General features: G+C 42.2%; 1 protein-coding gene across 11 annotated transcripts in view; it reads left to right on the top strand.

The window, feature by feature from the left end:
- The first annotated feature begins 768 nt into the window (after positions 1–768).
- The window catches only part of LOC109930360 (gamma-glutamylaminecyclotransferase), a 28,883-nt gene continuing 15,716 nt past the window's right edge, over positions 769–13,935 (top strand). The window contains exons 1-2 of one of the 11 annotated variants that reach the window (XM_048598096.1): positions 804–867; positions 7,301–7,439. In XM_048598096.1, coding sequence (XP_048454053.1) covers positions 7,331–7,439 — 109 coding nt within the window. In that variant the 5' untranslated portion in view covers positions 804–867; positions 7,301–7,330. Of the gene's footprint in view, positions 1,011–1,278; positions 1,376–4,537; positions 4,630–5,166; positions 5,186–7,300; positions 7,440–12,394; positions 12,544–13,935 lie in introns of those variants that run through there. The other 10 variants (XM_048598095.1, XM_048598102.1, XM_048598097.1 and 7 more) reach the window with 10 other exon arrangements.

Raw genomic sequence — 13,935 nt, 5'->3', positions numbered from 1 at the left:
GAATAGTACCATAAATGTCAAGTATGCTCTCTCCATGGATGCTGCCAGACGTGCTGAGTATTTTCCAGCAATTTCTGTTTTTGTTTCTGATTTCTAACGTCTGCAGTTGTTTGGGTTTTTTTTTTGCTGAGTTTTGTTTTGGGTGTACCGGAAATTTCTGTTTAATTCACAGTGACTCCAAGGCAATTGGGGGAAGTTGCAGCCCAAATAGAACGTAGGACAGTACAACAACAGGAATGGGCCCTTTGGCCCACGATGTTGTGCCCAACATGACACCAAATTAAACTAATCCCTTCCACCTGCCTTTGGTCAATTTCCCTCCATCACTTGCATATTCATATGCTGATCTTAAAGTCCCTTAAATACACCTATCCTATCTGCCTCCACCAACACCCCTGGCAGTACAGCTCCAGGCTCCTACCACTCTCTGTGTAAACAACTTGCCCCTCACATCTCCTTTGCACTTTCCTACTCTCACCTTTAATGCATGCCTAGCCATTAAATGTTTCTAAAAGGAACACAACCCTCGGTGCAATTATAATCAGTGGGACAGCTCAGGGCAGATACTGGGGCAGGGAAGAATGCAGTAGATTAATTATTAAAAGCTGGTCCAAAATCTCCTCCCACTGCTTGACGTTCAAGACATTCTGCGCAAGCCTTGGTGCAATTATAATCAGTGGGAAGGCTCAGGCCAGATACAGTGGGGAGGGGGGCGGGGGGAAGAATGCAATGGATTAATTATTAAAAGCGGATCTAAAATCTCCTCCCACTGCTTGACGCTCAATTCCATCCTAACCCTGTCATTCATTCTCTGCAGTTTCCGTTTCCACCGAAGCAGTGACCTTTGCAGAAGTGCATCTTGCTGTTGTAAGTTTTGCTGCAGTGCTGTTGTAGAGCTTCCGGCTTTTGCAAACCTCCCTCTAAAGTGAAGTGCGGCTTGGCTTTTACCCAACAATACAGGAGACTACCTGAACCGAGAGGCGCATTCCGCTTAAAACATCTGCAGATAGGTTTGTTAATGTGACCGCTTTCAAGGGCTAAAATTGAAGAGAGACCGGATTGCTGTGCGGGAACTCAATTCGTAAGAGGAGATAGTAGGAACTGCAGATGCTGGAGAATCCGAGATAACAAGGTGTAGAGCTGGATGAACACAGCAGACCAAGCAGCATCAGAGGAGCAGGAAAGCTGACGTTTCAGGCCTAGACCCTTTATTTATTTTTACTGTCTATCCTCTCCAAGTTCTTTGTACCAAAATATATTCCCAAAATGTCTTCACATTGAATGTAATTGCCAATCTATCCACCCAATCTACCAAGTTGTCTCATGTCAATTTGAATTTCTACACCACGCTTCTCACAGTTCACAACACTTGCAGGTGCGTATTCCTTGCTAATTTTGAAATTCTGCATTGCACATTAAATTCTGGATCATTTATTTATATCAGGAAAAGCAAGACCTAACACTGACCCCAGAGGAATTCAATTACAAACCTTACCCAGCCCAAAAATCATGTTACTGTTTCCCGTCACTCAGCCAATTTTGAATCCATGTTTCTACTATCCCTTTTATCCCATGATCTAACTTTGCTCACAAGTCTCTTGTCTCACACTGTATCTAGTGCCTTTTGAAAATCCCTTTATATCTCAATCACCTTCTTCGGCACCACTTCAAAAACCTCCAGCAAGTTAAGTGAATATTATCATCACTTAGTAATTCCATGCTCGCTCTCTCTAGTTAATCTGTATTTGTCCTGAATTACTGTTTCTAGAAGTTTCCCAGTCATCAAAGCTGACTAGTCTGTATTTGCTTAGCTAATCCTTACACCGTTTTTGAACAGGAACATAATGCTTGCAACTCTCCTGTGTAAGGAAAACTGAATTAAATTATTGCCAAGCCCTCCGCAATTTCCACTCTCACTTCCATCAGTGTCCTTGGATGTATTGCATCTGGTCCCGATGCCTTGTGAACGCTAGGTAAGAATGCCAATCTAATTTTTTTCTCCTTATTTTAAACCGTTTTAATGACTGAATTTTACTCCAAGTCTCCCACTACATAAACACACACAAAATGGCCTGGGTAGCATCATCTTTTTCTGATGAAGGGTCTAGGCCCGAAACGTCAGCCTCTCTGCTCCTATGATGCTGCTTGGCCTGCTGTGTTCATCCAGCCCTGCACCTTGTTGTCTTGTAAGAGGAATTGTGTTTTTAAAAAGAAGCCTTGGAAGCAGGAAGGATTTGGAACGGGGAGGTGTAATGGGTCTAGTGGGATAGCACAGGCATGGTGGGGCTGAATGGCTTGCTTTTGCTCTGTGAGATTCTGATGGACTTGCATTTCGATAGCATCCTTTATTTGAACAGTACTTTTCGTCGCTTCAGGATGCCCCAAACTGTGTTATAGCCAATGAAATTCTTTGTCTTGTTATTGTTGCAATGTGTGACACCTTAGGTAATTAAGAACTAGTCTAGGAGACTGCAGCAAAATCTTACAAGGTGATGAATGCCTCAGTAACAAAAAACAGATCCAGCTTTGGGAATGGAGGGTTTGAGTTATGAAAATAGACTGCGACTTTTTTGACTGGAGTGTAGGAGTTTGAGGGGTGACCTTTGTAAACATTTTATAAAATCATGAGGGGCATAGATAAGACGAATAGTCAAGGTCTTTTCCATAAGATGCGCGAGTTCAAAACTGGGGGAGTATTTTTAAGGTGAAAGGAGAAAGATTTAAAAGGGACGGGGGCGGGGGGGAGCAACTTGTTTTCCACAGAGAGTGGTTCATGTGTGGAATGAGCTGCCAGAGGAAGTGGTAGATGCGGGTACAGTTACAATGTTCAAAAGACATTTGGATAAGTTCATGAAAGGAAAGATTTCATAGACTAGAATCCCTACAGTGTGGAAGCAGGGCCCATTCGGCCCATCAAGTCCACATTAACTCTCCGAAGAGCGTCCCACCCATGCCCCCACCCTATCCTTGTAACGCTGCATTTCCCATGGCCAATCCACCTAACCTGCACATCTTTGGACTGTGGGAGGAATCCGGAGCACCTGGAGGAAACCCACGCAGACACAGGGAGAATGTGCAAACTCCACGTGGACAGTTGCCCAATGGTGGAATCGAACCCAAGTCCCTGGCGCTGTGAGACAGTAGGGCTAACTGCTGAGCCACTGTGCCGCTGTTTGGAGGGCCAAACATAGGCAGGTTGGACTAGTTTAGTTTGGGAACGTGGTCAGCATGAACTAGTTGGACCGAAGAGTTTCCGTGCTCTATGACTCTTTGATAATGACCCAAAGTGCTTCACAGCCAACTGAGATGTAGCAGCTGTTACAACTTGTTAGGAAGGAAAAGCAAAGGCCAGCTTGTGTACAGTAAGGTTCTCCAAACAGCAAATAGATCATGACCACATAATCTGGTTGCATGATAAATAGTGAACAAGATTCCTAATTTCCTTGAAATTGTGCCTTGGGAAGCTTTATGCCCAGCTGAGAGGTCAGATACACATTCCCAATCAGCACGGCTGGCATACAGCCACCATGCAGACTGCAGCAATTCCAGAAGGTAGCTCACTATTGCTGCCTTCTCCAGGACAACTATAGATAGTGAATAAACATTGGCTGTACTAGTGACTCTAGTATTCAGTGAACAATTGAGAAAATTATGGGACATCGGTTTAGCATCCCATTTGAAAATTGGGACACCCGACAGTGCAGCAGTCTCTCGGTATTGTAGTCGTTCTTTTGCCTAGATCTGATGCTCACGTCTCTGGAGTGGAATTAAGATGAGACAACCTATAGCATAAATGTTAACCTTGACTGTGTGATATCCTAATGACAGTGTGTGCATCATCCTAGGAAATGATGCAATATCACGTGCAGGATTTTGCCTCCAACAGAGAATTTGACATGATGTGACAATGCATATGTTATCCCTCATAACTTAAGAAACTAGGTGTGAATTATGTGGTATTGAAGGATCCTACAGATGTTATTTTTACAACTGGCTATTATGTACAACTACAACATTCACAGGTACAGAGGTGTCTAGGCTAGGACCTTTTATTTCTTTACAAGTTCACAGGAAAAAATATTAGAAAAGTATTGAAGAATCTGTACCTAGGTACCTTGTACTTAAGATGGCGCTGTAAGTGGCAACTTGTAAACGTTTCACTTTACTCAAACATTTGAGTACATATGACAATAAAGCTAATTCAATTCAAGCAATTTGGTATGAAAACATGCAAAGAATGTACAAAAAGAAAAAAATCAGATAATGCCAGAGTACTAGCTAGAAATATAAAAATAGATTGTAAGAGTTTGTACAAATTGTTTTTTTTTAAGAAAAAAGTTAATGAAGTGAGTGTTAGTCCTGTAGAAAATGAATCTGGAGAATTAATAATGGAAAACAAGGAGATGGTTGTTGAACAGGTATTTTGCATCAGTCTTCACAATGGTGGATGCAAGTAAGACTCCAGAAGCAGCTATGAAGCCGGAAATGGAAAGGAGGAACTTAGGTGGAATTACAATCACCCAGAGAAGTGAGACTTAATAAATTGTTGGAGCTGCAGACTGTCAGGTGCTGAGATTATTGATAGACTTTATCCTAGAGTCTTAAATGTCTTGAGTGAAGGGACTAAAGGTACGGCTTGCCAAATCAGTCGCTTGATCTGTAAAATTGAACTGCGTTTTTATTTGCACAGCTGTAATTCAGTAAACAATGTTGCCAAATCCATAATAAGGTCCGTGATTCTGCCTTAACTCCACTCTGCCCCCCTTAAGTTGTGTGCCCCGGACTTTATGTCATTGTAAACTGTTAAACTGCTATTGTACTGTTTTTATTCCCTTCAATACTGCTGCTGCCTTAATAACACACATTGTTCAGGTGTTAAGACACTGTTACTTTGTATTAACTGCCAGGAACAGTGTGTACTAGCCCACAACTTCTAGCTTTGAGTTGCAGCCTTATCATTATTTTCTTTTTTGTTTAAGTAAGGCGATCTTAGAAAATTATTTCGTATTGAACAAACTTGTAGTGATTGGAACCAGTTGGATCTTGTTGTCTACGAGATCCTTGACGGGGGTTGTTAACCTGGGCCAATCAAGAGAGCCGTGGCTGACCAATATAAACAGGGGATTTAGAATCTCCTCAGTTCAGGAGACTGACTCTGAGCTGGTTGGTCACAGGCAGTGTGCAGGTAAAAAAGGGTGACTTGGTGACAGGATACTGGCCTCTGTGCAGTTATTTCAAAACCTGTCCATCATCTTGATGGTCAGTGTCCTACTGATACATCAGTGCAACTATCTGTAATCTCAGAAACTGGTGCTTCTGGTTGTTTAAATTGTCTGATGTCCAAAGCTGTTATTTGCTTGTACCTTGATTTGTTTTGCAAATTCCTAATCACAAAGATATCGTAATGTTTATAGATGGTCAGCACTGCTAGCCATGATGTGGGGTTTGCTTCCCAACAGCATATTTGACTTGGTGGGGCAATGTGTATATTGTCTCACATAAGAAATGAGGCATTGATAAGGTGACAGCAGGAGCAGATTACTGCAGATGTTAGAATCTATACTGAAAACAACAAATGCTGGAGATCACAGCGAGTCAGACGGCTACCATGGAGAGAACAAGCTAACGTTTCGAGTCTAGATGACTCTTCATCAGAGCTGAAGAGGTGATAAGATGATATTGAAGGATCCAACAGATGTTTATTAGAACTGGCTACTAGATACAGCATTGCCCTGGACAATATACAGTTACTTGAGTACAACAGGGCTGTATGCTTTTGATAGTGTATCTCAAATGATCCAAATTAAAATGGAATCTGAGGTCTTTATACCATCAGGTTGCTCACTATGATAGTTAATTTTTGCTAGTTTCTGAACACAGTTACCTAATGTAGGTAGTCAATAATTTGTAGCAATTTTTTGACAGTTTAATGAGTTTGTGAAGCAGCTGTTTAGATGATACATTAGTTAAAGTAACAACAGAGCTCTTGTGGTTCAGTGGTAGGGCCCCTATCTCAGAGCTAGAAGGCCCAGGTTCAAGTCTTACCTGCTCCAGAGGTGTATCATAACATGCCTTTTCAGGTTGATTAAAAATATCTACAAACAGGAAAACTGGGAATGATTCATTGGTACCAGAGGACAAATAGGCTGTGGGTGATGAATTTGTTGGCCTTATTAAAGTTGTGAAGGCAGCATCCTATTCTCTAATCAGGGAGCTGTTTCCTGGGTGTCCCTCCTCCTCTTCTGGTCTATCTTCCATCTGAGTAAACAGCTGTATGAGAGCTACCTCTTTCTGTGAGAGTTGCCTGATGAGGACCCACCTCTGGCCCTATGATGCAGTAATGTAGTGGACATGTCTCGTTTAACAGTACACTAACCACAAAACATAACATAACAGCGTGCATCTCACTCTCTCCAGCAGCCTCACGGCAAGATGAAGCCAAAGTAAGATGTTTATTAAAATAACATAATGTTTTTCTTCCCTCAGCAGGCTTTGCAAATTTGCCTTGACGGCGCATTAATACCAAGAATATTACACCACAGATGCAACTTCATCTCGCTGGTCTGAGTTGCTGGCTAAACTCAGACAAGGGGACTGCAAGAAAATTCTTTGTCCCCAAAGATCAGATCATGAATTCTGATAACCTATTGTACAGAAGCTACTGTTTTTTACTATGTTTTATTGCTGTGTAGGGCATGTCATTTAATTTTTATTTAAACTTCTCAAATTTGCTTCATATTCACTAGCCATTTTAAAGAGTGTTTTGAGTGCTGTAACTTTTTAATATAGAATCATAGAGACATACGGCATGGAAACAGGCTCTTCAGCCCACCAAGTCGATACTGACCAACAAACACCAAACTACACTAATCCCATTTACCTGCATAGCTGTTATTTGCTTGTACCTTGATTTGTTTTGCAAATTCCTAATCACAAAGATATCGTAATGTTTATAGATGGTCAGCACTGCTAGCCATGATGTGAGGTTTGCTTCCCAACAGCATATTTGACCTGGTGGGGCAATGTGTATATTGTCTCACATAAGCTGCAGAGCTTGGTCCATAGCCTACAACATTTTAGGTGCTCATCCAGATGCTTCTTCAATGTTGCGAGAGTACCTCCACCACTCTGTTTAAATAATTTAATATTAAGATAAAACATATACAAGACCATAAGAATTCGGAGCAAGAATAGGCCATTCAGCCCCTTAAGCCTGCTGTGCCATTCAGTAGGATCATGGTTGATGTAACATTGATTTTATTTACTGCTAATTTTCAACTTATTTTCTCAATATTTGCAGTTCACATTGATTGCTAGTCCTTTGGTGTTCATGTTTTCTCTACGAAGTGCGCTGGGCATCATTATACGCCCTCCAAACCACTGTTGGCAAAAGAAGATAGACTCTACCATCAGGAGATTTGGTAAAGCTCCATCTTCCGGTAATGGCAGGATTTCTAAATCGAATACACACGGGGCAGCCGTATCACAAATTGATCTCCCTCGTGAAGAACGCCTATTGCCATGTGTAATATATCTCTCCATCTTGTTTTCCAACCCAGTCTTGGACGTAATGACCATTTGGGATTGGGTTGATGCATTATGGTAGAAAGTGGCTGATTTGTGCTTAACATGTCAATTTTGTTTATTTTAAGAGTTGACCTCTTGCATTGCTTCCTGAAAGGACAATAAAAACAGATTCAAAAGTGAATTGAATACAAGTTTGTAATGGAGGACAATTTTGGCGTTATGAGGAGACTGTAAGGAGCTGCGAATATTTCAGTAGTTCTTTCAAAGAGCTAGTACAGGCTGGATGGGAGTGAATGTCCTCCTTTTATGTTGGATGATTCTGTTGATGGGAGAATTTTAAAGAGGGCTCTGTTACAGCCCAGCCAAGTTCTGCCGCTAATCGAAGAAAGGTGTTGTGGAGAAGTATATTTTTTTTGGTTGAATTGCAATGTGGAGACCACAGGAAGCCCGAGCTCCACTGGGAAGAAAGGGGCAAAAGCTAGCGCAGCTTCAAAGAAAAGGACAGGATATAATCCCATGAGTCTGCTCCACTCCAGTAACATTTTCATGAAAGTTAACTTTCAAAGACCGGTGACCTTCGGCGCAGCTTTAGTCATACCCGCTGAACTCCTGGTTTAATGTTTAGTGTGGTTTGTTTTCTCACCTGTTTCCTGAACGTTCTGAAAAAAATTGTGTCCGTAACTGTTTTGCCAAGTGAAGGGAGTTGGGTTGGGTTCTGCAAATGGCACTGTGTTTCTGACACTGTGGTTTGTGCTTCAAGTCCTGTGCTGTTTTTGTCTATTTTTACAACACAGAAACAGACCATTCAATCCGTTAGGTCTGTGCTAGTATTTAACCTTTACGCAAGGCCCCCTTCCCCACTTCTTCATCTCAGTTTATCAATATAACCCTCAGTTCCTTTCTCCCTTATGTATATACAGTATCCCCTTACATGTATCTGTGCTGAACAGCCATGTGAGAACAGGTCCCACACTCCCCCCATTCTGAGTAAAGAGGTTTCTTCTGAATTCCGTATAGGATTTATCAATAATTATTATACACTTATGACCCCCCCTAGTTTTGAATTCTCCCCGAAAGAATTGCTTTAACTTAGCTGAACATAAAAATCTTGAATGTCCAGTGCTGCACTGACACACAGGACTATATAGAGTTTAATAACATACCACCCTTCTTTTGTGGGACCTGCAAGAAATTCCAAGTCTCCACTGAGTGCTGTCTAGGCACAGCCGCACAGTGGCTCAGTGGTTAACGCTGCTTGCCTTGCAGTGCTAGGGACCTGGGTTTGATTCCACCCACAGTCCAAAGATGTGCAGGTTGGGTGATTGGCCATAGTGTTCAAGGATTTGCAAGCTAGGTGTGGGAATTGTGGCTAGGGGGATAGGTCTGGGTGGGATGGGCCAAATGGCCTCCTTCTACTCTGTGGGCATTCTATTCTAATGTGGAGCATCTTTTCAGCAAAGCCAGATCAGGTTCACAGCTGATTGGCCCAGTTTCTGTCACTGGTGGCTAATTCAGAATTGCATTGTTACAGGTTTTTTAAAATGTCTGTCCCCCTTGTTTGAGGGGTAAGTGAGCGGTACAGGCTTGGAGATGTGGTGAGAATTGGGGGAGCATATAAAAGTGAATACTGAGCAGCTGTCTTTATTTACTTGATCAAAAGAATCACCATCGCCCTGTTCTTTTCCCAGCAACCCTGCAAAATCTTTCTTTTAAAGTACTTTTCCAATTCCATGACTAAAGTATTAAATGTATTTCATAAAACTATTTTGTTCATTTCTTTGCCAATTGGCTTGAATCTGTTTTCTCTAGTTACCAATTCCCCCTGCCAATGGAAACTGTTTCTCATTATCTGCCAAAGCCGTTGACAATTTGGGCACCTCTAAATCTTTCCTGAACCTTCTCTGCTGCAAGGGGAACAGTTCAGACTACTCCAGTCTTTCCACATGACTGAAGGGGGAGGCAATGGCCTAATGCTATTATTGCTGGACTGTTAATCCAGAGACTCATGTAATGTTCAAGGCACCTGTGTTCGAATCCAGCAAATGGTAGAATTTGAATACAATAAATATCTGGAATTAAGAGTCTAACAATGACCATGAATCAGTTGTCAGGAAAAACCCATCTGGTTAACTAACGTCCTTTAGGGAAAGAAACTGCCATCCTTACCTGGTCTGGCCTACATATGACTCCAGACCTACAGCAATGTGGTTGACTCCTAACTGCCCTCTGGGCAATTAGGGATGGGCAATAAATGCTGGCCTAACCAGCAACGCCCTCATCCTGTGGATGAATAAAATAACTCAAAACAATTATTACTTCCTTCAAGATTATGTACGACTAAGGGTGATTGGGAGATTACCAAACACAGATGTGTTTTCATTTGCAACAGAGAGCCAAATTTCGTGAAGAGCATTTATTGCCCATCCCTAATTGCCCAGAGGGCAGTTAAAAGTCAACCACGTTGCTGTGGGTCTGGAGTCAAACATAGGCCAGAGCAGATAGGGATGGCTGTTTCTCTCCTTGAAGGATATGAGTGAACCGGATGGGTTTTCTCCAACAATCAGCAATGGATTCAGGGCCATCATTAGACCCTTAGTTCCAGATTTTTCTTGGATTCATAATCCACCATCTGCTGTGGCAAAATTCAAACCAGGAATGTCCCCAGAACATTACCTGGGTTTTATGATTAACAGACCTGCGATAATATCACTAGGCCATCACCTGCCCTCAAACCAACAGAAGAGGGATTAAGCCTGGAATGTTTGAAACTAAACTCCGTGTATTGTCTATGAGACAAAGCTGGATAAACGTTTGACAGGCTGATGGGCTGAGTTGAAGAGGAACGGTGGAAGGTTCATAACAAGCAGAAATACCAGTTGGGCTGAGTGGTTGTCATTGTGCTGTAAAATTCTACACTTAAAACTTCAATGGAGCAAAATCCCTGAGATTAGATAAAACCGGTGTCTTCTCAATTATGCAGTGTTTTGTTCAAAAATGTCAAGTTAGCTAAATTGGTGGATCTGGATTAACAGTCCAGCAATGATACCATTAGGCCATTGCCTCCCCTTTCAGTTATTTGGAAAGACTGGAGTAGCCTGAACTGTTCCCCTTGCAGCAGAGAAGGTTCAGGAAAGATTTAGAGGTGCCCAAATTGTGAATGGCTTTGGCAGATAAAGAGAAACAGTTTCCATTGACAGGGGGATTGGTAACTAGAGAAAACAGATTCAGGCCAATTGGCAAAGAAACGAGTGAAATATATGGGTGGTATACAACAGACAATATTGACTTAGTTTCAGACAGGTTGTACAGACAATATGGAAGGCATGATAGGATTTAACAGTCTTTGAAGCAAATGTCTTGAATAATTTCTTGGCAAGTCTCAAAGCTTGGAATAGAGTTTTTCTCTATTGTTGGGTATTGGGGTCAATGAGGGGTTTGAATGAGCTGGAAAAGTAGGACAGAATTTTTAATCTTTCAAAATTTAATGAATAACATTCATACATGATTTCTTGTGTTCTAATTGTTCAATAGAAACTGGAGATTTATGTATTGGTCAGAGTTTCATTGAGTGGACTGTTCACTTCATATTGGGCAAAATGAAATCCTTCAGCCAATATTTCACAATTATTTTCTCTTTATGTTGTAAAATATAAAGATAAAAACATTAACTTAATCATGCAAACATAGAATTGCATTAATTTTCTTCTGAAAGAAAATTGTTTGTAAAAGTAAACAGACAATGTATAGTTTGTAAGTGCAGCACCTTGTTTTCAAACAATGAAGATTTGTTTAAAAAATGAATTCTTATTGGGGTAAATTGAATTGTGGAATATGAAACAAACAGATTGGCCAAGATCATATTGAATTGGAGAGTAGGTTTAATGGCCCAAATGGTCTGCTTCTGCTTCTAATTTTTATATTTGACTAGTAGTGTGAGGCACTAGGAAAAATGTTGGCTGTTATTATTAAACTTTCGCTTTTGTGAAATGAATGCAGGGTGGGGAACCTGTTATTTAAGAGTCTGTTTGTAAACGTAAATGGGATTCAGATCTTGGTTTGATTTTTTTTTCATTGATTATAGCCTTGAAATGGGACTTAAATGATTATCATGTATTGAGTTTTTTTTTTGACTAGTAAAATCAATGGATTCTTGTTTTAATCAAAATAACTTTCTGTATGTTGGTGTAATGTTTAAATTAACCAAGTGACATATCAGCATAAACAATGGGAGTTTGTGGCTTACAAGCTTCAGGATACCAGTGAATGTATGATTTCAAAGGTTTTATTGTCTCCACTGTTGGTGCCTGATTATTTCAAGATGTTGCAGCATTCTCGCCTCAACTTTCATGAGTTGTGTCAAAATTCAAATGCTGGGGGAGGTAGGAAGAGTGTTTTCTGGGAAGAAGTCCACATTTCCTGCCTGTAGTTACTGTTCTGCTGTTTAGTCTGACCTCTCTGGCATTGATTAACTGAATGGATATGTTGGTCTGTTTGATTTATCTTTGCCAGGGTCAATATGTTCCTCTTTACAAGCCTTTATTTATTTATTTATTTATTGATTGATTGATTGATTGATTGATTGATTGATCGATCTATCAAAAAAAAGTCACTAGTTGAATCCTGTCTTCACACAGCTGCATTGAACACTATTTACTCTGCGTAAAAATTAATCCTATTATACTTTACGTTTTGAGAAAGGGAATATAATGACCAACGCCCTACTGCAGTAACTAACCTCAGAGGTGTGTTATTTTGCAAGGGATTAGTATTGGAGTCAGGAAGAATCTGTCTTGCATTTGTAGAGAGAATAGTAACAGACATATTATAATTGCACTTGGAATAAACTTTTCTTTCTATTTCCTTTTAGACTTGACTGTTAGCTTGACCACAATTAGCCAGAATCGGTGAGGAACCATAGGCATTGCTCTCTGCTTAAAGTGACAGATGGTCTTAGCTTGAGGGGTACCATATCATTTCATCAGGAATCTCCCCTCATTCTTATTACCTGCAACAAAGGTATTGGAACGATTAGCAAACTTGATTCATCAAACTGTTTGTTTGGCTGCTTCATGATCGCCCTTTCTGTGGCTAACGAGACTGGGAGTGGGGCTCTCTAAAGCTTTTGGAGAGGCAGGGGCACTACCCACTGAACCACAGGTCATGTTATTCTGTACCTTCAACTCTTTCTAACACAAACTAATCCCAGCAGTACTGGAAGTGATTGATTAAATTTGGGTGTGTTTACTAAACATATTCATTCTTGGGGACAACAAGGTGCAGGGCTGGATGAACACAGCAGGCCAAGCAGCATCATAGGAGCAGAGAGGCTGACGTTTCGGGCCTAGACCCTTCATCAGAAAAGGGGGAGGGGAAGGGGGTTTTGAAATAAATAGGGAGAGAGTGGGAGGCGGATAGAAGAGGGATAGAGGAGAGGATAGGTGGAGAGGAAACAAACAGGTCGAAGAGGCGGGGATGGAGCCAGTAAAGGTGAGTGTAGGTAGGGAGTTAGGAAGGGGATAGGTCAGTCCAGGGAGGACGGACAGGTCAAGGGGGCGGGATGAGCTTGGTCGGTAGGAGATGGAGGTGCGGCTTGAGGTGGGAGGAGGGGATAGGTGGGAGGAAGAACAGGTTAGGGAGGCAGGGACGAGCTGGACTGGTTTTGGGATGCGGTAGGGGGAGGGGAGATTTTGAAACTTGTGAAATCCACATTGATACCATTGGGCTGCAGGGTTCCCAAGCGGAATATGAGTTGCTGTTCCTGCAACCTTCGGGTGGCATCGTTGTGGCACTGCAGGAGGCCCAGGATGGACATGTCGTCTGAGGAATGGGAGGAGGAGTTGAAATGGTTCGCGACTGGGAGGTGCAGTTGTTTATTGCGAACTGAGCGTAGGTGTTTTGCAGAGCGGTCCCCGAGTCTCCGCTTGGTTTCCCCGATGTAGAGGAAGCCACACCGGGTACAGCGGATGCAGTATACCACATTGGCAGATGTGCAGGTGAACATCTGCTTGATGTGGAAAGTCTTCTTGGGGCCTGGGATGGGGGTGAGGGAGGAGGTATGGGGGCAGGTGTAGCACTTCCTGCGGTTGCAGGGAAAAGTGCCGGGTGTGGTGGAGCTGGAGGGGAGTGTGGAGCGGACAAGGGAGTCACGGAGAGAGTTGTCCCTCCGGAAAGCAGATAAAGGTGGGGAGGGAAAGATGTCTTTGGTGGTGGGGTCGGATTGCAGATGGCGGAAGTGTCGGAGGATGATGCGTTGGATCCGGAGGTTGGTGGGGTGGTACGTGAGGACGAGGGGGATTCTTTTTTGGTTCTTATTGCGTGGACGGGGTGTGAGGGATGAGGTGCGGGAGATGTGGGAGACACGGTTGAGGGCGTTCTCGACCACCGAGGAGGGGAAGTTACGGTCCTTGA

Source organism: Rhincodon typus, chromosome 6 (assembly GCF_021869965.1).
Source record: "Rhincodon typus isolate 14 chromosome 6, sRhiTyp1.1, whole genome shotgun sequence".
Classification (NCBI taxonomy): Eukaryota; Metazoa; Chordata; class Chondrichthyes; order Orectolobiformes; family Rhincodontidae; genus Rhincodon; species Rhincodon typus.
The sequence above is the reverse complement of the archived record's forward strand: the minus strand, read 5'-3'. Positions and strand labels throughout refer to the sequence as shown.